General features: G+C 37.4%; 1 protein-coding gene across 2 annotated transcripts; it reads left to right on the top strand.

Moving 5' to 3' along the window:
- Nucleotides 1-2,344: 2,344 nt before the first annotated feature.
- On the top strand, nucleotides 2,345-22,208 carry LOC117406283 (ferroxidase HEPHL1-like). Of its 2 annotated transcripts, XM_034922951.2 has the most exons (20): nucleotides 2,345-2,685; nucleotides 3,899-4,143; nucleotides 5,379-5,591; nucleotides 6,310-6,489; nucleotides 7,095-7,349; nucleotides 7,762-7,930; nucleotides 8,740-8,879; nucleotides 9,930-10,061; nucleotides 11,106-11,311; nucleotides 12,238-12,388; nucleotides 13,132-13,344; nucleotides 13,460-13,670; nucleotides 15,203-15,342; nucleotides 16,262-16,402; nucleotides 17,055-17,161; nucleotides 17,390-17,612; nucleotides 17,915-18,054; nucleotides 20,090-20,252; nucleotides 20,879-20,928; nucleotides 21,102-22,208. In XM_034922951.2, the coding sequence occupies exons 1-19, from the start codon at nucleotides 2,507-2,509 to the stop codon at nucleotides 20,923-20,925; spliced, it is 3,255 nt and encodes a 1,084-aa protein (XP_034778842.2). In that variant the 5' UTR covers nucleotides 2,345-2,506; the 3' UTR covers nucleotides 20,926-20,928; nucleotides 21,102-22,208. The 2 variants fall into 2 exon arrangements, with proteins under 2 accessions (XP_034778842.2, XP_034778841.2); XM_034922950.2 differs by lacking the exon at nucleotides 20,879-20,928 and having other exon boundaries at nucleotides 2,347-2,685.

Here is a 22,208-nt window from a genome sequence, read left to right as displayed (position 1 = left end):
ACTGTAATCATCTGTATGTCAAAATCCATACAAAATGCTTAGAATGGCAAGACATGTTAAGAAGCAAACAGACGCACATAGTTGCACAAACCCATATGTTGAACTTCGACCTTCTGGCTGACCCCCACACTGTTGAACTGATTTTAGTAATGCTTTCAGAAACTGACACTGAGATATCAAAAATATTTTTGGAGCAGTATGATTTTCTGATTCTGAGATTTAAATTGTAAATAAATAAATTGAACTAAAGATTTTTGGACAAAAATACTGTAATAGCTAGAATCCTCATGAACTTCTCATGTAGAAAGACACCTTGTACACTGAACTTGGCTCAAGTGGGTACCCGATGGCACTAACAATACGATGCCCTATTGTTACAGTGCCCCCTCTGGTGAAAAAGTAAATGCCTGTCATTCTTAACCTGCTGTGTATAAATTAATGAAAACTTGGTAACATACAGTATGAATTAATACCTTTACTTTTGAACTAGCATCAATTCATATTGAGTCCTTTCGGGGGTCAAGTTTCACAGCTTAATGCCAGTCCTCCTTTCTAGTAGTATACCATCCAGCAATTTTTATTTTTTATTTTTTTTTTGCAGTTCGACAAAAGTTATGTTAACTATTCATGTAGTTGATATCGTAAATTAGTACAAACCATACATGTTTTACCATGCTTTCACTAACATGCAACACTGAGCAACAAAAATTCCTACTGTAGTTGCTTAACTGGAACTTTACTGTTTCAGATATTCTTCATCAGATTATTGGACGTTACCATAGGCACAAAAAGTGTCACATAGCAACAGTGTTCTGCTTTTTGTTGGGCATCATTTGTGGTAAGTGGGGCAGTAGCAAGCAACAGTCAAAAATCTATTATCTTTGTGTTTCCTCTTCCCTTTAAGCTCTGTAGTACATATCTCTGAAGTCTGGATATCCTACACTAGCACAGCAGGAAGTCCTGTGGTGCTAGCAGACTCAGGGTTTGGACACAATGATGGCTGTCCCCAGTCATAACTATTTACAATGTTATTATATATAAAACCATGTGAATGGTGTAGAAACAACATTCACAAAAAACATCAAGAACATAAGAAATATTTCAGTGATTTCATTATTAATCACAGTTGTTTATTTGTATGTACGATTACCAGTTAGCATACATATTCTTTAGCTTCATGCTGTGTAGTTAAAGTTTTGAATTCTCAATGTCCTTGGTACAAAAAGCAAAATAATGTGTGTGATTTGATGTTTCTGTTGAAAATTTGCATAGTTTCTGAGTAATACTTTATGGATTACAGTAGAGGGTGTTGTTTGATCGCGTATAGTGGTCAGAAAACATGACAGAAAAGCAAAAGGTTTCTACTTTTGACCAATTAAAATGTCCTGTAAAATATTCAGTTCATACACAAATGTAGAGTATTACTATGATTAAGTACAGAGATCACTTAGTTAAGTTACATATTATATGGCTATGACCACATTAATTTCAACATACATACATTTATATATGGTAAAGATACATACAGTTACATACATTTTCACACATCATATTAATGCATACAGATATACATATTATACTATTACAGTATATAGCCTAAATGATATTGTTATAAAGTGTTTACAATTGAGTTGGTCAGCTATTATTTAATAATTGATTCATGGTTTCCATATTTTGATAAAGCCATTTATCTTTCCTCTGTCCACCTGCAGTGTTTAGTTTTTATTACATTAATCATAGAACCCCTGTTTGTTTAAAATATTTAAGTATGGATTTGTACTACTATAGATGCATAAGATGTTATATAATTTAAGGGTTATTGATGGAAATGGGTTTATTGTATGTCCAGATATTCTTGACATGACGTCAGTGTCTTGAATTGCCTGGGCAAGTAAAGATGACATTTCATACAAACATAGCTGGTAAGTGAAGGTGTTGGTGGATAATCAACTGCTGGAAGCAGTAGGCCTAGCATTGTGCATTGTTAGTTTAGAGCAGGCAAGTCTGCTTTCATGCAGTAATTGAACCTGTTCACAAACCATTTCTGTATATCTGTGATTAGACACACAACCAGAGATGGGTTACATTTATTGAGGTGCTCCACCGCTGTCGGTGTTGGTCAGTAATACCTCCCCCCACCCCCAAGGGATTGGAGACTTGTTTATTAGCTTATTTTTGTCATTCTGTATTTTTTTTTTTTATGTCGTAGAGCTCAAAGAATGTGCTATGAGAGTGTAAATTGAGAGAGTGCAGTTTCAACCACCCCCTGAGTGCAGTTTCAACCACCCCCGATTGTTTTATAATGTTTTTTTTTTTTTAGCGTCTCCTTGGCAATTATGTCTTTATCCTTTTTGAAAAGTGACGCCTGAGTGGACAAGGGGCGAGACCGGACTTTTTAGTATTATGCAACCAATGCCACACGGTACTGAGAATGCACTGCAGCCTGAGCACTGATCATTAGCCTTCATGAAGACTGATCTACCGTTACAAAAAACATCGCTGCATCATGATGAACATATCCCAGCGCCCCTGGGTTTTCTCGCTGGTTGCTACTCTCTGCTTCACTCTGGTACGACTCAACGAATGTGTGACCAGAATCTACTACATAGGAATCAAAGAAGAATCCTGGAATTATGCACCGAGTGGCAAAAACATTATAAAGGGGCTCAGCATTGATGAGGACAAGTGAGTATTATACAATGATATGTCTATAATAATCAGTATTATTACACACCTTCACCTTTTTAGTCTAACGCAGCAATTTTGTTTTTTCAGTTTGCGCACGTAATATGTGTTTATCGGAAAGACTGAAATGAATGAACCCACTGTTAAATGAAACGGGCACAGTAGTAAATACCAATTGACTAAATAGTAACACTTACTCATCTAAACTGAATGAAAGATCGACTAATAATAAAAATACAAAATATATATTTTAAAATCGTGTTGTTGTTTTTTTTTTTTTTTTTTTTTTTTTTTTTTTTTTTTTTTTACTTATCCCAAGAAAGGCCCAGGAGGCAGATTGTTCATATCGCTATTTTTCTATTTGTTAATAAATAAATAAAAGTCAGATTCAAGCTTAAATGAAAATGTTGTTGAAAACTATAGTGAGAGTAATTGCAGCCAGACAAAACCGTAAAATAAATACACGACCCAAAGTCATTTTAAGGTTGTGTTTTCATACTTTTTACCTAAAGTATGCTGCCATATACCAAGGTTGAGACGAAAAATGGAAACGTAATATGTATTATGTTGCACACACTTTAAAGAGTTGGTATGACAGCAGATCTGACAGACTTTGATAGAGGGCTGATAGTTGGTGTTACTAGGTTGGCAGGTGCTGCGATGTCCAATGTATCTAGTGATGCTTCATGAAGAGCATTCTTAAAATTGATTTTGCTTACGCTTTCATCCTGAAAGAACTGTATACAGACAGATCTCTCTTAACGTGGATTTCCAGATACCCATGCAAACACAGTTACAATATTTACCCAGCAGGAGGCACTGTCTGCTATGCCAAAATTAAATTTGAAGTAAAGTGAAATAAAAACAATCAAATGAGATTCTCAATTTTTTTTACTCCAAATGATAATTTGCACATCTATCAGAAAGGAAAAAAATACTGAAAAACTGCAGGGTAAGGATATACCTTGTAACTAATACCACACAACAGCATATCAGTTTGATGAGATACACAGGCACCTTTGGTGCATTTTATATAAATTATGATGGTAACCCTAAACTATACTGCTAAATGTAGGAATAATAGAAAACAGTCAAACCAATTTCTTGCCACCAATCAGCTTCTCCCTGTTTGTAGTAGAAGTGACTTTTTCCACCTCACTTTTCAATATAATTTTCACCTCTTCTTCATTGGTAACACCTTTTGATCTTCCAGACAGGCTTCTGTGTTTCTGCAGCAAGGGCCACATCGTATAGGAAGCGTGTACAAGAAGGCTGTGTACTGGGAGTACAGAGATGGCAACTATACTGAAGAGATCCCCAAACCCGAATGGCTTGGGTTCCTGGGGCCAGTGCTCAAAGCTGAGGTGGAAGATGTGATAGTCGTCCACTTGAAGAACTTCGCTTCCCGGCCCTACTCCCTGCACCCCCATGGGGTGTTCTATGAGAAGGACTCTGAAGGTACATGTGGGTGATTTCCTGTGTTTAATAATACTGGAGTGAAGGTGGAGGGTCTAGACTAAAATAGGATCCGTCTAAGAAAAACTGATATACAAATGCAAAATAGATATTCAAATATTTTCTTTTCCTTAAAAACCTTGCATGGCTCCAAATGAAGTTTGAATGCACAGACATCCTATGTGCATCTTGATAGGGAGCCGGAACAGCCTGAACTGAAGCTATATTATCGGTATTTGTGATATTGCTTACAAAATCAAACTATGTAGATTAGAAAGGCTTTGCTTCCGGTTGGTTAGTATATTCATCAGAAGTGAAAATACTGCGTCTGTCTTTATTTTTTTTTAATCAATGCATAAATGCCTGTCAATGCATTTAGCTTGCATTTTGCTGTCAACAGACTCTGTAATGCTGTGCTGTTGTTTACCCTGTAACTAGGTTGAAGGTCACAATTTAACTTGGAAATACTGATCTTAGCCTTAAGCATCAGCTAAGTTATTTACTGTAATGTTTGTATAGATTTGGCAAATTGAATATAGTAGAGCATCACTAATGTGAAACTGAAATTGCAGACATGTACTTTGAATGTAATACTGAAATGGTTTAAGCTTTCTGAAGGTACTGTCTCCACAGTATGTTAAAAAAAATGTACTTCTGCTCTGTGAAGTCTAGCGATTTGCAAATACTGAATAGTGTTGAACAAATCTCTTTTTTATTTTTATTTTGGTCAAATGAATGTAGATTATTATCAGAAATGCAGCTGTTTTGACCAGCAAAAAAAACTTTTCGGCCTTAGTTTCTTTTTTTGTGAGAAATTTTGTTCTTAGACAAACTTCCAGACAGCAAAGCAACATTTAGATGAAATGAATGGGTATAAAAAGCAATAAACTAGTCAGCCTGTTGGTTTGGGCAGATCCTTTCTGGTGCATGTTTACATAGCCTGTCAGAAAATGTTCTCACCACTGTGTGGGTTTTACTTGGTGGTTTATGACAGTGCAGTACATTCCCTTTCTTCAACACTAAAACTTTATTGATTTTAAAATATTGAAATGCATTGCACTGAATTAGATACAATGGTGTATTACTGATGTTTCACACGGGGCAGTTTCAAAAATGAAGACTTGTGGCTTAACAGCATTTAGTTTGCCTTTCAAAAAACACTGAGAAATACACTACCTTGGAGATACCTTGATAAAACCTGGCCATTAACCTAATTTAGTTCTCATTTTGTCTTCTAGGTGCACTGTATCCTGATGGGACATCTGGAAAACAGAAGAAGGATGATTCTGTGCCTCCTGGAGGAAGTCACACCTACACCTGGATAGTGAAGCAGCAATTCGCCCCTACTGAGGACGATCCAAACTGCCTGACGTGGGCCTACCATTCTCACAGAGATGAGCCCAAGGACATGGCCTCAGGATTGATAGGCGCTCTCCTCACTTGTAAAAAGGGTAATTTCCTGTCCTTTCTTATACACTCTTTTTTTGTGACAAACTCATGCCTTAATCTGTAATGATTTAGACTGCTCTGATATTCTCATATCAATAAGGAAAACCTGTGTCGCCAACTTGAGCCTTGATAACCTATACATTAATACTGAACTGTACATTAATGGTGTGAGACTATCTGCATGCCATAGTATGAAAAGGTAGGGAGGAGTGGAAAAGTTCTTATTTCTAGTTGGCCAGCGGCTAGTGAAAAAGGATAAAGAAAGGAAATCTAGATTTGTAGGTTTCCATTGGCTTGAAAAGTGTTGATTGTCCGTGTGTTTCGCATATACCTGTAGATTGCAAAGGTAGTAAATTAATAACATCTGTGGTAGCTCAAATCCTTTGCAAATGTATATTATTTGTAGAGAAGACAATTATCTGTGAGCAAGTGGTCAGAGTAGATTAAAATGAGATCGTTTGCTCAATACCTTTAATGAGGGGACCGTTATCTATATCTAGCCTAGATATTTATTACGAAAGGGATCCAGGAGGGGTAAAGTAATATATTACCCAGGCCAGTATACCCCAGTCATTCTGCATTTTATTATCTGGCTCAATACGTGTTGGAGAGTAGTGTATAAATGTGTGCAATAGAAATGTTCCCTTTTATTTGTTTCAGTGCATATCAACAGAATGTTTAATTGCGCTCAAAACAGTGCTGCTGTTTCCACTCTCTCAGGTGTCTTGCAGGGGCAGTCCCAAGATCGGACAGACGTTGACAAAGACTTTATCTTGATGTTCAGTGTGGTGGATGAGAATCTGAGCTGGTACCTGGATGAAAACATAGAGTCGCACTGCACAAACCCCTCCACTGTCGACAGGGATGAGGAGGAGTTCCAGGAGAGTAACAAAATGCATGGTGCGTGTTTTAAAACATAGGAATGTGAAAGAAACAGGAGCTTATTTTAAAATACCCGTGGAGTAAGCACCAGAACCATCGCATTGCCAGTGAAGATCATTTGGTAAAGAAAGCGTTTATAAAGTGCAACGCACTGTCAATGCAAACCCTGCACCCAGAATCAGCTGCTGAAATCAACATTAAAAGCATGGAAATGTGCATTATAAAAACCTGTGCAAAAATATGCTGAAACACATCCATGTAATACTGCATTTTAGAGCAATCCGTCTCCAGAGACAAAGTGAGGTCAAAGTGGGTATAGTGGAAGAGTCTGTATGAACGCTAGAAAGAAAACAGGCAACTGGCTAGACGACAGGAACTGAGGTCCTTGGGTTGCAATCGGGAGGTGATATTCAGGGATTTTAAAATGGGTAAGATAACGGGTGTAATATGAGTGCTCCAAATTTTTTAAAAAAAAGAAAGAAAGTGAAATTATGTGGAGGAACTGGTTGTTGTAAAACATTCTGAATCATTGTCTACTGCCGATTCTTACAATACGGTACTTTGTAATACTGTACAGTGTGGGAATGTGTCTTTTTCACTGCTGACATACTTCTCTGCTGTAGCTATCAATGGCTATCTGTTTGGAAACCTGCCTGGTCTTGAGATGTGTGCTAACAAGAAGGTGTCCTGGCACATGTTTGGAATGGGGAATGAGGTGGATATCCACTCTGCTTATTTCCATGGACACACCGTCTTGGACAGGGGCCACAGAAGTGATGTCATCAGCCTCTATCCAGCCACGTTTGTGACCTCAGAGATGATCACAGAGAATGTGGGGAAATGGATGCTGAGCTGTCAAGTTAATGACCACATACAAGGTACACAGTGGCTGTGTTCTTATTAAGAGCATAAGTGAATAATACTGATCTAGACAAGTGCAAATAAATTATCTTCAAGAAAAATGGTGGAATTGTAATATTCACCTAACAGTGTAAAATCTTATCAGAATATAAATAAATAAATATCACCTTTAAAGATGTAAAAAAAATCACGTGATTACAAATACATTAGAGTTTCCAGACTTTTGAACTGGTAATATAGTTAACGAATGACAGACTTTTAATTGTTTGTTTGTTTTTCAAATTCTGCTGATTGATTTTTTTTAAACTGAACACGACAGTAAAAAAAAGGAACATATGAAAAATGAGAAAACTTTAGAGAAATAAGTAACCCTTAAAAAACGGTTTCTTTGAACATCTCCTCTTCTGTTGTTTATTTTCTTTTATCCAGCTGGGATGCAGGCACTGTATCAGGTGTCAGAATGCAACGCCGGAGTCCACAAAACGCCCTCTACTGGCAAAGAGAGGAAGTACTACATTGCTGCCGAAAGTGTATTGTGGAACTATGGTCCTTTGGGTTACAGTACTTACGATGGTCTAGCACTGAATCTTACTGGAAGGTAATTTTGTGAGAGCCTGTGTCACTTTACTTTACTGAAGTCTTGTCTGGAAATGTACTGAAGCGGATGATGAATCACTCTTGCACACAAATACCAAAGCACTGAATGAATCAACACTGGGGCCCATTCACAGTGTTTAACTGCTTACTACGGTATTACATTTTAAAAGCACAGCAAGTGTGGGTAAGCGGCCAGTTCATGACTCATTAAACAGGCTGTTGAATTGTAATGAGTGTGGCTCATTCATTTGTAACTGATGTCTAACATTTAAATAAATTATATTGGATTTAACTGTAAACCAATACATATCAGTTAGTTTGCACTGTAATGTAGAACGTGACTGTGATTGAAATTGCTTGTTCTCTTTGATTTTACATTTACTGGAGAAAATTAATTTAAAAAAAAAAGGTGAAAAAAGAATCAATAAATTCAACGCATTGTTTTTGAGAGCAATGCAGATTGTTTGCTCTATGGAATTTAAAACATTATATTTTACACATTTCTACAATAAGTAGTAAAGTCAAGATAAAATGTTTAGATGCAGATTAAAAATAACACGAGGAAAGAAACCAACAAAGACGATTTTTACATCAAAATTAAACAGCTGAAGTCCGGGAATCCAACTCTGCCTCTGCTTAGCAACGCTGTGTAATTTGAAACTGTGTGAACTGCCATTTTGTAGTTGAAAAGAATGCCAGAGTAAATTACAAAATGAGATCCGGTTTAATAAATAGCGTTAAACTCTCAACGCTTGTATACATTGAAATAACTCCAAAGAGATTACATTGTGCTATTGTTTTTCATTGCAGTAAATCTGAAACGTTCTTTGGTAAGAGTGGGGGCAGGATCGGAGGAGAGTACATGAAGGTTGTTTATGTGGAGTACACTGACAAGACGTTCGCCACAAAGAAGGAGCGGACCAGGAATGAAAAACACCTTGGGATCCTTGGTACTTGCCTCCTGCATTAATTTTGTATCCATATAGTTTTAAATCCTGAGAATTATTTGCAGGGGTACTCTCCTGTTAAGTGTAAGTTTTGTGCTACTTAGACTTTTGCCTTTGTTAACGTCTAGCTCCACCTGCTATATCATTATCACTACAGGGATGCATATAGTCTGTCTATAGTAGATTGACATACGCATGTTGCGATTATATTTAATATGCAAGTGCATAGTGTTGGTGTAGACCTCAATATCACAATTCAGTTTCTAGGTGAACCTCTTATTCATGAGCTCATTTCTACCTACCATGAGTATAAATGAAAGCAGGGCTATTCAGGGGTTGCAGTTTAAAAACCTCATTTTCTGATGCGACTTCACGCTCTGACCTCTCTGTTAAGCTTCTCATTCTGATTTGAAAAGCTTTATAGATAATCTAACTGTACAGCATTATATATATCACAGTACTCCATGGTACGAGCTTGGGGACATGTCATAAACCTCAACCCCCACATTGCATTTTAAAATCCCCAAGTCTCTGCAGCCAATCAGCGTGATACACAGGAGTGTGGTACGTAAGAGAACTGCACCCATTGAGAACAGCGTAGCGTATGCCCACTTTCAGCCAATCATGTTACTGGGGCAACTTGCAACCACGGCAACTGGATAGACAGCTGTGGTTGTAGCACTAAATCTGTAACAGTGCTATAACCTTTTAAAAACAAAAATACAAACTCTTGCCATGCAAGCACTGGAACGGTTTACAGAGCGCTGGCACTGCTGGTTTTTGTTACACAGACTGTTGGCAGAGCGGACAAGTTTTTTCAGATTTTGTATAATGTCCTGCCCTCTAGTGGATAAACATTTTTGTAACCATAAAGGAAAAGAACATTTAATGTAACCTTTTTCTCCTTTGATGATTAATGATTTAATGTGTTTTATAGATTACTTTTAAATCTTAATGACAGGTACATTCAATTCAAGCTCTGACAAACCTGTACTCACCTACATGAAGTATTAATATTGGTAATAGTGTGTATATATTGTTTTTTGTTTTAAGGCCCGGTTATCAAGGCTGAAGTTGGTGACACAATTTTAGTGACATTCATGAATAAAGGGGACAAGAATTTGAGCATACAGCCACATGGAGTACAGTACAGCAAGGGATCTGAAGGCACAAACTATATAGATGGTAAGTCTTTGATTAAAAAGCTCAGTCTTAGGGGGCTCCTGAGTAGCGCATCCAGTAAAGGCGCTCCACGTGGAGTGCAGGATGCGCTCTATAGTCTGGACGTCGCGAGTTTGAGTCCAGGCTATTCCACAGCCGACCGTGGATGGGAGCTCCCAGGGGGGCGACGCACAATTGGCCGAGCGTGGCCCGGGGGGGAGGGAGCTGCCCGAGAGCTGTGTTGTCTTCCGACGCTGTAGCTCTTGGTTGGCTGCATGGTGAGTCCGTAGTGTGAAAAAAAGCGGTCGGCTGACGGCACACACTTCGGAGGACAGCGTGTGTTCGTCTTCGCCCTCCCGAGTCAACGCTGTGGTGGTAGCGGTGAACTGAGCTTCAAATAATAATTGGCCATTCCAAATTGGGAGAAAATAATAATAAAAAATAATAATTGGCAACAACTAAATTTATAAAAACAAACAAAAAAAACCCCAAAAAAACAACTCCGTCTTTATTAACTTCCATTTATATAATGCACCAGATAGAGTTAATAAAAACGTAACACCAGCCACAACATTGTCAATAGGACAAAGGGCCGCCATGGCACTGATTTAGATGGCAAGTTGAAATGTGTTTAAATTGTTCTTTAGGGAATCATCACCAATCTCCAGTGATTACTACCTTCATTCTTGGAAATGGAAGCCTTGTTTCTAAAGTTTTGTCCAGTACCTGTGCATTTATAGCAACATTAATGTACAAGCTCCCTTGGTTTACAAATAATAACTCCATGACAGGTACCTGGGATGGAAATAAGACCCCCATTGCTTAGCAGTGTGATCCATTCCTGGTTTTATTAGGAGTATAAGACACAACTGAGCTTGTTACCTATACACTGTGGCTAATCAGGCTCATAATAAAACCTGGAATGGGTGAAACTGCTATGCAATAGGAGACTTATTTCCATCCCCGAGAATATTTAATCTCCTAACAGTGTATAGAATATTTAATAATGAAACATAGACTTGCACTATATCTTCATCTTTCTTTCTTTGTCATTGATATGCACGTGAGGTTTTGAGAAACCCGGATCTCATGTTCAGCCCAATGAGATCTTCACTTACAGATGGACAGTGACTGAGGGCCCTTCCCAGAGCGATCCAGACTGCCTTTCTTACCTTTACTACTCAGCAGTCGATCCTGTTCAGGACACAAACTCTGGACTCGTCGGGCCTCTGCTGGTGTGCAGGAAGGATGCACTCAATGAGAAAGGCTTACAGGTAATGGGACCCTGAAAAACTTAAGAATATATCGGTTACATGGATTGTTAATTGTGATAGGTTAAATGGCTGGCTCCCTACACTCTGATAGGTTGAGCAGGTAAATGTAAGTCATAAGCTAATATACAGCTGGACATATTGATTCTAGCTGTTTTTCTGGATCAACTACAATACTTGCGCTGTGTAACCTCTCAGCTCAACAGTGTCAGTGTTAATAGCAAAGCAAAGAAGTGCTTTACATTTTAAACAGATACTTTAAGTAATTAACACTGCGGTCTGTAAATTATCTTGGATCTTAATGTAGAGAAAACTATTAAAGGACTTATGTAACGCCTCATAGTATCATTAAATCTGAGATACTGGATACCCAGTTGTTGTTTATTGCTTGAATAACGTATGCTTATTAAGAGTTTTTAAATATACGTATATACATATAGTGAGTTATTATGTCCTATGTGCATCTCTTTTTTTACATCTTGTGCAGTTTGGGCACATCTCTGAAATTGGAATCTAAAGTGGTTCTGTATCTACAATGCACAGGGTTACATCAGTACATGATGGTGTAAGATGTACTGACTAATTAATGACATAAATATAATTGAACAAACAATAATTGAACTGCTCGTTCCTGTGGTGCTAGGTTTCCCATTATCAAAGTCATTTTGCACTGTTGTAATTTTGCAGTTGTCCAATGCGTTTCCAGTAGATATACTATGCATTTAGCTTCCGTAATCATAGTTTGCCATGTTTTGAATATGCTTTACTTTACCTCTTTGAGCTTTACAGTGAGCTTATTGCACTGTTTAGGGTTAGCGAATCCAGCTTCAGAATGTCAGATTGCTCTTGTGCGCGATTTAACATCCTCGTTGAGAGAGGTTTAGGGTTACTTGCCTCATCAGTGATGTGTTGATTTCTCTTTGGTTTAGAGAGGGGTTGATAAGGAGTTCTATCTGCTGTTTACCGTTTTTGATGAGAATTTGAGCTGGTACCTGGAAGGCAATATTGAGAGGTTTGTAGCAGAGCCCTCCAGTATAGATCAGATGGATGAAGACTTTCAGGAATCCAATAAAATGCATGGTATGTATTCATCAGAATATAATAACACATCTCTAAAGGACCACCTGTCAGATATTCCCTAATGTATTGTTTATACAGTATATTGTACATGAAAGTGTCGTCATAAAAAACAAACACTGTTCTCTAAAGATTACTTTTAGACTGTTCCTTGAATGCTTGCCGGTTTCCACTTTGCACGTATATATATAATTTGTTTTATTTTTTTTTATCTCAAGTACGTTCTTTTGTAACTGTTTAATAACACTTGTACTTACAAAATGTAATCACTGTTTGTTATTTAAACATCCCTGCAGCACTCTGCTTGTGGGTGTAAAATGTGGGATATGATATATCTTACATCCACTAGGGGCAAAGTGTTGTAAGGAGGACAGGTTAATGCATCATATGTACTTGGAGATCAGACATGATTCTGAGAAATCGATTGAGGCCACAGCGCTGCTTTAAAAAAGTCACCAGGATGTAAGGCTTAAAACAGAAATATATACAAAGTGAATCTGAACAAGAGGAATACATTAGTTAAGATAACTCTGATATTACATAGCCACACCACGTTGCACTTAAAGTTGTTGCTATTTGTTTGGCATTTGTATATAGAGCCTCCTGGTACCTAATTATTTTACAAGATCGTTTTGAGTATTTCTCTCGAAAGGCATTGGTGTACATTACAGCTGTGTTCGGCCTTATGATTCATAGGACAGCTTGTGAATGTTGATTTTTATTAGTTTGATGGATTTCTCTTGCAGCGATTAATGGATACATGTTTGGTAATATGCCCGGCTTGGACATGTGCAAGGGGGACAACGTCTCCTGGCACTTGATGGGACTGGGGAATGAGGTGGACATTCATGGGGTCTATTTCCAAGGAAACACCATTCAGAGAGGAGGAATGACACGAGACACACTCAGCCTGTTCCCCCACACCTCAGTCACTGCAGCCATGCAGCCTGACACTGCTGGTAGGGCTCCATGCTAATTACTGTTCCTCATAAGAGCTAAGAAAATAAATTCTAAAGCATTGGTAATTATCACTCATTTAAACACTAAAATTGAGTTTTTGAGTCTGTTTTTCAGGCAAGTTTGAAATAAGCTGTCGGACCAGCTATCATTACCTGGGGGGAATGAAAGGGTTTTATTCCGTGCAGGACTGTGGCAACAGGACTGTCCCACACCAGCTGTTTGGGTCCTTGAGGACATACTACCTCGCTGCAGAGGAGCTGGAGTGGGACTATTCACCGGACAGGAGCTGGGAGTTGCAACTGCACAATGCCTCTATGGAGGAGAGGTGGGAGCATTTCACTTGAGTGTATATAGGGGTCTATTCAGTGGATCTAGAAAACTGCAGATCTAATGCCACACTTAAAATCATTCAAATAAGACTCTTTGTGCACCAGTGTAACACAAATCAAGTGTTATAGAAATTATTTGTAATAATACGTACTGCGCCCGTGATATATCATAGACAGCAGTATTTAGATCAGCCGTTAAGATCATGGTCTGAATCTGCAATTTGATATTCTTTGTATCATCAACTTTCCATTTTGTGTTGATAAAAATCCTTATATAATCCTATATATTTCTATTGCGTATACTGTTGTTAAGTTTAATTCTGTGTTGCAGTTGGAGAGTTTTTAATCTCAACACATGTTGCTTTTCTGGTTTTTAAGTATAGTGTTCATTTCTTTATCACCTGTAAAGCACAGCTTGTTACTGCATTCAAGTGATGTTGAGTGAAAGGGTAAACCTGAGAGCTTTGCATTTGTTGTTGTACGATTGCAGAAGAATCTGTTTGCAGTGCATTACTCCAACACCTGTTGTATGTTCACACCTTAATTATAGGGTATTATACAGGGCAGGTACGAGTAAATGAAGTAAAGTATGCAGGAACCAGATGATTAACACAATCTCTGCTAGTATTGCTCTTTGTATGCTTTCCTTTCTCAAACCTGTAGAGGGCAATATTTAAACAGCTCTGTGTGAGTCGCAATCACACAAACACAATGCATTACCACCTGTGCTTTATGGCAAAATTATCATTTAGAGATATCTGTAAATAATTTGCAGATATCTTTAAATAATGTTTTGCTAGCGTGGTATGCCAAACTGTCTTGTAGCGTTATCTCTAAAATAACTTCCTGTTTATTTATAGATATCTGTAAATCATTTTAAGATATCTTGAAATGAACAGGACGTCATTTCAAGATATCTTGCTCTATGTTTTGAATGGACTGCCTGTCCATTTAGAGAGGTCTTTAAATGAACAGGAAGTTATTTTTAGATATCTTACCTTGTAAATTGAATTTCAGATGTGAATGCATTTTAGATATCTCATTTAAAGCTCAATTTAAAGGAAATGATGTTCAGATATCTCTAAATGTTTTTTAGATATCTTAAAATGATTTAGAGATATCTCTAAATCAATTTGTAATATCTCCATTTCAGTTTTAGATATCTCAAAATGAAATTAAGATATCTTCAAAATGTTTTATTTACAGGTGAATTACAGATATTTCTAAATATTTCAAGATTTGAGATAACCCTAAACGATAAGTTGGCTTGCCATAGTGCTTAGGATTGATTATAGGCTCTAACACATTCTATATATTGTTCCCCAGTAATAAAAAAAAACATGTAATATGGAGTATATACTGTGTAATCCAGACATTGATAGTTGTATGATACTTTTAAACTACACTAATGAAGTGACTTGCCCATAATTCTTCATAATCCACTGTTGTATTCTCTCTCTCTCTCTCTCTCTCTCTCTCTCTCTCTCTCTCTGTGAATGTAAAGCAACTTTTCCTTTTACCTTTGCAGTTATGGTCACACCTTTGTTGGTAAAGGGGAAGATTTGATTGGTTCCAAGTACAGAAAGGTTGCATACAGAGAGTACACCAACAGCCAGTTCACAGAGCTGAAAAAGAGATCTCCACAAGAAGAACACTTGGAGATATTAGGTACTGTGACTCAATTGAATATGCTTCTGCCTCTTTTCCACTGTACAACCGAGCCATGCCGGGTCCGTACCGAGCCCTCACGGTGCGGTTAAGGAGAGCCTGGGTTGTTTTTCCACTGCAGAGCCGAGCCGTGCCACTGACGTCACACGCAACGAAAGATGGTTTTTATTAATTATTGTTATTAATTAACTCAGTTTGCCAAAAGATGCACCTACAAATGATGTTCAAAAATTAATAGACCAACAGTACAGCTATATCTTGTATTGCTATATTTTGTCCTGTTTAAGGATAGTTGTTGTTTTGTTTGAGCGCTTAAAAAAAAAGAAGCTGCGTGAGCGCAATGAGAGTTTCCGCATTTTTTTTTCTTTATATTAATATAATAAAGGTCAAGAATGAGATATTTGGTAGAATTTTGTGTTTTGGAGTTTGAGTTGTGTACTGTACCCGCGGATTATGTGCATTTGCTTCAAATCATCAGAAATTTTGACATAAACTTTCTCATTTCTGACACACAAATCCAGATCTTCCTGAACACTTCCATCTGCCAACAGAGAAACTAAAGTCTGCACTTCCTCAGTGTCCCAAGGCTGTTCTTTTCTCTAATCACACTCATTGCCTGCCATGCTGCTTGTCTTTTGTCTTTCTGGAGTGTTCTGACTGATGCAACGTAATGACCAAAATCCTTAACCCCGCCCCTGGCTTGGCTCGGCTCGCAGCCGGATTCAGATGTCTTGTGAGGCTGGAGTTTCGACGCCCGTGGTTCAGAACCCTGCTACTTGCTCTTTAACCTACCTTGATTGCCATCATTCACATTTACATTTCTGGTGCACCACTGGTTATTTTTAAGATTTAGTTCCATAAATAATGGGGTGCTTTTGTTGGTTCACAAAATATAAATATATTTCTATTTTTTTTATAGGCCCAGTAATAAGAGCAGAAGTTGGCGATGCCATACTAGTTGTTTTTAAGAATAAGGCCAGTCGCCCGTACTCCGTTCATGCTCATGGCGTGGAACGGGTCGATTTGGATAACACACTTGAAGTGCCAAATACTGAGCCAGGTAAGCAGGATCTAATAGTTCCCATTTCAGGCTGAATATATCTTTAATTATTTCTCTTACTGTATGACAGGTAATGACTTTTATCTTCTACATTTCACCTAAGAGTGTTGGGAATATACAAATTAAAAGTGAAATGGGGTTTTGGCCAATATCCTGAAAACACATATAAACTATCCTTGCTGTATAGAGGGTCTCTGGCAGTTCTCGCTGATAACTTGGCGCAAGGAACTACGGTTCCTCTCAATTATCATGTATGCAATTCATTGGAATGCACTGTACTTGTATAATTCTTTAAAACCTTACACCTACAGTAATATTATATTGGCACACCATGGCTACATTGTAAAAAAAAAAATCTGTAAATGTAATTTTTTCTTAATTTTCCAGAATATATATTCACTGACGGGCACAACACTCCAACACTGCTCTTACAACTAAATGTATTTCCTCTGCAACAAGTATTAGGCTCCCACCTGTGCCCCTCACTTAAATTCTATGCAGCACAGACTGTATGTGGCCCTAGGGACCCTAATACCTGCTGCACATAAAGTGATCTTATACTGTGACATTAAAAGTGATCAGTCAAAGCAAATCTAACGTCTGGAGAAATTCTACAGAAGGCCAGTTTTTATTTTGTATTTCTTTTTTTAAGGCGACGTAAAGATGTACAGATGGAATGTTCCTGAAAGATCCGGTCCTGGCAGATCTGACCCCAACTGTTTAACTTGGGTTTATTATTCATCAGCTGACATTGTGAAAGTAAGACACTTCTAGTCAAGGCACAATCCACCTACACTTTAAAAAACACTGGGCATATTTACACCTGCTCTGAAAGATGTACATTCATCATCACTTTAACAATCGCTGTCTTCACTGAGCCTGGGAGAAGAGCCAGTGTGACCTGATTCAGAGATAAAAATGATAACAGTGACAATGACTGGGAGAAGGGTTGAAGTGTAACTAAAACCAATTCTTGTGTCATTTCAGGACATGTACAGCGGTCTGATTGGACCACTGATAACCTGTCGGAAAGGATTTCTGAATGAGAAGGGTCTGAGGAGAGATGTGGACAGAGAGTTTGCTCTTCTTTTCATGGTGTTTGATGAGAACGAGTCCTGGTATCTGGATGAGAGCATTCAAACATACCTTCATAAAGACCCCGAGGAGGTTGAAAAAGACGAACATTTCTTAGAAAGCAATAAAATCCATGGTACGCGCAAACACAGTTTGATGCAAAGCAAAAGCTATTAATCATAAGGCAATTTATGAAAAATATAAAATATAGCTAAAATGTATTCAAAGATTTTGGACTTTTGTAAAACACAAGCTTATTGAAGTAAATTTGTGTTTTGTATGTAAAGGCAGTTTGTAAAACCACCAAGGGAACTGATTTAAGCTACAATATCCTGAAAATATATGATATTAAGCAGATTCAAGAGGAGCAAAGCCTTTTTAATTACATGGTTGATTTATTTTAGAAAATGTTTATAAATGTCACATATCTTATTTCAGCAATCAATGGGAAAATCTATGGGAATCTTCATGGTCTCACAATGACTCAGAATGAGAAGACTGACTGGTACTTGCTGGGAATGGGCAATGAAATAGACATACATACGGTTCATTTCCATGCACAGAGCTTCATCTTTAAGGTAACATTCAAATTCAAACGATAAGCTTGAAATACCAGTACTGTGTTTATTTTTGCATCCGTAGCTTTGCATGCAGTCGTAAGATAATAAGGGGTAGGTGTACTAAGAGGGGCCAGTCGCAGCGCAAACATACTGCAATTTGCATTTTCGTTGCGACAAAGTATACATTTTGTCCTATGTACTATAAGAAAATATTTTAATGAAAAGAGCCGCAATATAGTAATTTAAATATATGTTGTGTCTTCTTAGCAAGATCTCTATTGCGAGAGTCATGCAACATTGTTCAAATAAATAGCGGGAGTTGGGTTGTGGTTTGTGTGCGCACACATAGTGATCTCTGGAAATCCATCTAGGACAAAAATGCGCTGCTTTAGAGCGAGCCAGAATCTCATGGGACAGAAAAAAGGCAAGCACGTCATTCTGAAATGCCTCGCTTAAACAGTACCCAACTTCCTGAAAATGTTGTGTAGTGATTTTTATATTGACTATATATTTTGTTGCGACTTTCTGTTATGTGGAATGTTATAAACTAGTTTTTTTCCCCTTCACTTTAAAACGCCATTTCCACATTTGTTTTATTTGAAGTGTTTAAAGTTAAATTTCAGTTTTCGTTTGCTTGTTCAGCTACAAAAAGGCACAAGTAAACCTCATGTTATTACTTTATGAAAACGTGTCGCTGGCCACTGTTTACTGTGGAGAAACGACAATGGCAAGGAATGAAAATAAATAAATAAATAAAATGCAGTGTCAACTTTATGTATTATTTATTTTGGTAATAAACAAAACAACATTTAACTTGACCTGCTATTTGGCATCCTTTGTTTTGTAGTTAATTCACTGGGGTAAAGTAAGTCCTACACAACATATTCTTTACTCCTGGGATATTTTTCTATTTTAACGTGTTACATATTATAAGGACGTGCTGTAAAATAAAGGCACACACACAGGGGCCATGGCCACGCCCCCTGTCCCTGCTGCTATGCTGTCTCTGCCTGCATTCAGAGCAATATAATGGCTTCAATTAAAATTTTGAAAAACGAGCGAATATCTGAACAAATATTTAAGTTATAGAATATCCTAACAAATCCTGTATTCAACCAACACTACATTTTACCTTTTTTAATACTGGTATAGTTTATATATATATATATTAAAGATAAATTAAAGACTATTTAGCCTATAAGCTAAATGTATAGTGTGCTGTCAGTTTTTTTTTATTTCAGTTAGTCAGTGGTGCAGTGTTAAATTGTGCACAATTACAAACCACCTGCACATTATTAGAATAGGTGTGTTTCCTATTCCTATACAGATGCACAGAATGAGCTGGAGGGGTTAGCGGCACATGTGTGCAGTCTGTTGCTCACAACATGTTGGGGAAACCAGAAATGTCATAGAAATGTGTTTTCAAGGCTTATAGGTACACCCTGCTTTTAGTGAAAAATAGGTATTTGACTGTTCGCCTCAAAAATGCATTGAGCACAACTGGCCACGCACGAGAAAAAGTGGACTGGGAAATGCCAGCAAAAATTGCTACTGTTTAAACAAATTGATGCAACTGTAAGTGTATTTGCAACTTTCGTACATCTCATTATAATATTTGAGAACTCTCATTTGCACTATCTCCACCCATAATTACATATTAATCTACACTTGAACCCCAAACAGAAACAGCTGCTGCAAAGCATTCCGTAAAAAGTCGCTAATAGCATTGCTCTTGTTTAGTACATTTCACCCTGGACTAACGACTCGTTTGCAACTGGTTTGCGACCATTGCGACAGGCGCAACACTTTAGTACACCTACCCCCCAGAGAAAAGAAACTCAGTAATAAGTCTTTGTTTTTTGTGTTTTACTTCTATAGTGAACAGAGGCTTATGAATAAAGTTTTAGTGTAAAACTGAGCACACACACACACAAAAAAAGCCATAGAAAAAATAAAAATATTCATTTAATCATTTTTTTGTAAATGGCTTGCTCAAGAAGTTGTGGCTAGTATTACATTATTCAGTTGTGTTGTTTGATTTGGTTTACTACAGACAGACAAAGCGCATCGAGCAGATGTGTATGACCTCTTCCCTGGGACATTCCAGACAGTGGAGCTGATCGCAGAGAACCCTGGAACCTGGCTCCTGCACTGCCATGTGGCAGATCACATCCACGCCGGCATGGCGACAACATTCACAGTCGTCAGCCAATCGGGTGAGTGTGTTAGCAAAAAGGCAATTCTAATTATCATCATGTAGCGGTACATTCTATGAAATATTTTTACAAAACACTATAATTATAGTTTATTTTTTTATAAATTGCCAAATTAATGTTTGTGATTAGAGTAGAACAGGACACAATTATACAAATGAAGTCCTTAGTTAAAGAGTAAAATCTATGTATTTATCAATGTGAAACTGAAGAAAGGTTATCTTGAATAATAAACTGTGTTAGCCTTTACCTTACAGACTACAGTGCAGTATATAATGTTATATTTTTCAGGGAGTACAATATTCACTAAAGATTATTATGGTGGGGGCTCGTATTCTTCAAATGGTAATATCCTTAGTAGTTTTTAAATATATGTATGTATTGAAAGTTATTATTTTATGTGTACTTCACAAATGCCTAAATCATTTTGTAGTTGTATTTTTACTTTTTTTAATTCATATTTATATCAACATTTCTACATATTCTATGTTAATGGACAACATTTATGACACCCTGCTAAAGTTATTCAATGGCGGACACAGGTTTAATGCATTGAGTTCCTGGCGTTAACAGGGGTTAATTCCTGCTGGAGGTAATGCAACATGATAATATTAACATTGTGGTTTCAGAATCCCTAGCAACACCACTAGAACTGAATTTCATGAAGACACTGTAGGAGGTATGATTCAAAACCTGTTTCGATCAGAGCATGTCATTACGCACCTTTTAAATCATTGGTCAGTCCTGCACTGAGTGTGCCCCTCATTTGTTATTTGTGTGTGTGTGTGTGTGTCTGTGTCATGTCACCCCCCCCCCTCCCCTCCATTGACACTTTTCTTTTACTTTTAACAGCTGCGGGTGAGTTGAAAATCAATTTCTTTGGGAAGAAGCTGGACAATACAGAAGCTAAAGTGGCACTGATCACACTCTTCATCGTAGGATTACTGTACTAATTCTTGCATAGATCGCTTTCCTTACTCTTTAAAGAGAAGTCCTATTTTCCTGTTCAAAGATCCGTGTTGCCAAATGATAATCTGTAAACTAGAAAAGTGAGACTGTTCTGGCACAAAAGAGTTCCTAGTGCACTCCAATGTTTATGCTGCTAATGTTTTTAATATGACTCTTTAAAAAGAAATATGGCCTTAGTTATCTAATATTGAACACTCTACAACTTTGTACCTGGCTTGCGATTTTCAAATTCAGCACCACAGTTTTAGTTTGATGTTGCTACATGTTTCAGAGGGAAAGGAATGCACTAGACAAATATTTGAAGCTATTGTTATCACCAGTAATGCTTTAGGTAAAAAGGGGAAGCGTCAAACCTCACGCTCATCTTCAAAAACGTTTATAACAATAACAGATAGTGAATTGCTCTAAATATATTTTGAAGGAATGTGTGTTAATTGATTGCAGAGCACAAAAAACAGATACAGAACAGCAGGTCTGAATTCCAGTCTGGCTCTAAAGTGTAATTGAAGAGCGTGCTGTTGTAACATGTTCGACTGTGTATTACGTGAAATGGTACAGGATATGTACAGTGAGAACTAGAGGGCCTGTTGGTAAGGTGTTTACAAGATTCCAACATACATTATTGCCAGTACTGCTGTAAAAAGCACTGTACCGCTGTGATTCCTAGATGGGTAAATGAAGCATATAACTTGAACGCAGTGTAAGATGTAGTGTCATGCATTACATTACTTATAAACAAAACTCTTTCTATGGTTGCAAATCACTTCTGTAACACAGTACTGTTATTGTTATGTCCTATTATTGCTTATAATTGCTGAGTGTACAGTTACTGTACGTTGCATTGTTATTTTAAAAAAAAATCAGCTGATTTAAATTTAACATCATTTTTTAAACTTTTTTTGTTGTTGTAATAAATGCATAATGATGTTAATATAGTATCATACCACAAAAGTGAATGGTATTTTTATAATAAAAAAGTTCCCCTCCAAA

Source organism: Acipenser ruthenus, chromosome 8, assembly GCF_902713425.1.
Source record: "Acipenser ruthenus chromosome 8, fAciRut3.2 maternal haplotype, whole genome shotgun sequence".
Taxonomy (NCBI): domain Eukaryota; kingdom Metazoa; phylum Chordata; class Actinopteri; order Acipenseriformes; family Acipenseridae; genus Acipenser; species Acipenser ruthenus.
This window is presented reverse-complemented; position numbering and strand designations above follow the sequence as displayed.